At 37.6% G+C, this 1040-nt stretch overlaps 1 protein-coding gene across 1 annotated transcript; it reads left to right on the top strand.

The window, feature by feature from the left end:
* Positions 1-392: 392 nt before the first annotated feature.
* On the top strand, positions 393-966 carry LOC121964798 (aminopeptidase Q-like; the record flags this gene model as incomplete). The annotated part of the gene is made up of 2 exons (XM_042514985.1): positions 393-529; positions 830-966. Coding segments are annotated over exons 1-2 (261 nt in total), but the record flags the coding sequence as incomplete, so codon positions are not given.
* Positions 967-1040: the final 74 nt, after the last annotated feature.

Below are 1040 nucleotides of genomic sequence, written 5' to 3'. Positions count from 1 at the left end.
GAAAATAGAAAAGCAATCAGTAAAAAAGTATAAGAACACTGCTTAAAATAAAAAAAAAAAAGAAATATTTAAAATAAAATAAAAAATGAAATATGAATAAAAAGACTTGGAAAAAAATGCTAACCAATTATAATAATTCTATAACATATTTGTGATTATTATGATAATTATGAATGTAGTTCCTCCCTAGCTTTTTTAAAAATAATTTTCTTAATCTACTAATTTATTGCAATTTGTGGAACAGTTGCTCATTGCGTTCTCCTCCGTGTTATTGAAAGAAATTGCAGCAGTTTGCTCGCCGTTCAGAGGTGAAATTACTTGTGAAAGTGCAAGAAAACTGATGTCGCTCCAGGTTTCAAAGGGTTAATATGCACTGTTTTGCTCAGGGTGGTCGCCACCTCTCAGATGCATCCAACTCATGCCAGAAAGACCTTCCCCTGTTTCGATGAGCCGGCTATGAAAGCTGTTTTCTACATGACTCTCATCCACCCGCCTGGAACCGTAGCCCTGTCCAACGGCATGGAAACAGGTCAGTGCTCTCTGTGTGCATTTCCAAAATCTGCTTAAGTTCAGTGCAAATATTTAATGGAAATGTGCCTACTATTATTTTAGCAGGAAAAATACATGCAGTCGCCATAACATGAAGGAAAACATGATCACTGACAGATGACTCACGTGACAGTGTGGTGCAGTCGGCTGATTATTAACTGGAAAATTTCTTTGTCTTTGGGAAATTTCTGTCTGAAGTGAGGTTAAAACTGCGCTCAAGATTTGAAATTTGAAAAAATGTATTATTGTGTAATTTAACTGTGTGTTTGTGTCTTTTCAGATATTGTGAACGTCACTATCGACGGATTCGCTTTGAAACAGACGAAGTTTGAGCCGACCAAGAAAATGTCCTCCTACCTGCTGGCCATTGTCGTCTCTGACTACACACACCTAAATGCTACACAAGGAGACACGCTGGTAACTGTAACGTCACTGACGTTTCATTTTCATCACTCTCAAACTGGAGACCACAATAATCGACCCCTTTGACA

Source organism: Plectropomus leopardus, unplaced genomic scaffold, assembly GCF_008729295.1.
Source record: "Plectropomus leopardus isolate mb unplaced genomic scaffold, YSFRI_Pleo_2.0 unplaced_scaffold17232, whole genome shotgun sequence".
Lineage (NCBI taxonomy): Eukaryota > Metazoa > Chordata > Actinopteri > Perciformes > Serranidae > Plectropomus > Plectropomus leopardus.
The sequence above is the reverse complement of the archived record's forward strand: the minus strand, read 5'-3'. Positions and strand labels throughout refer to the sequence as shown.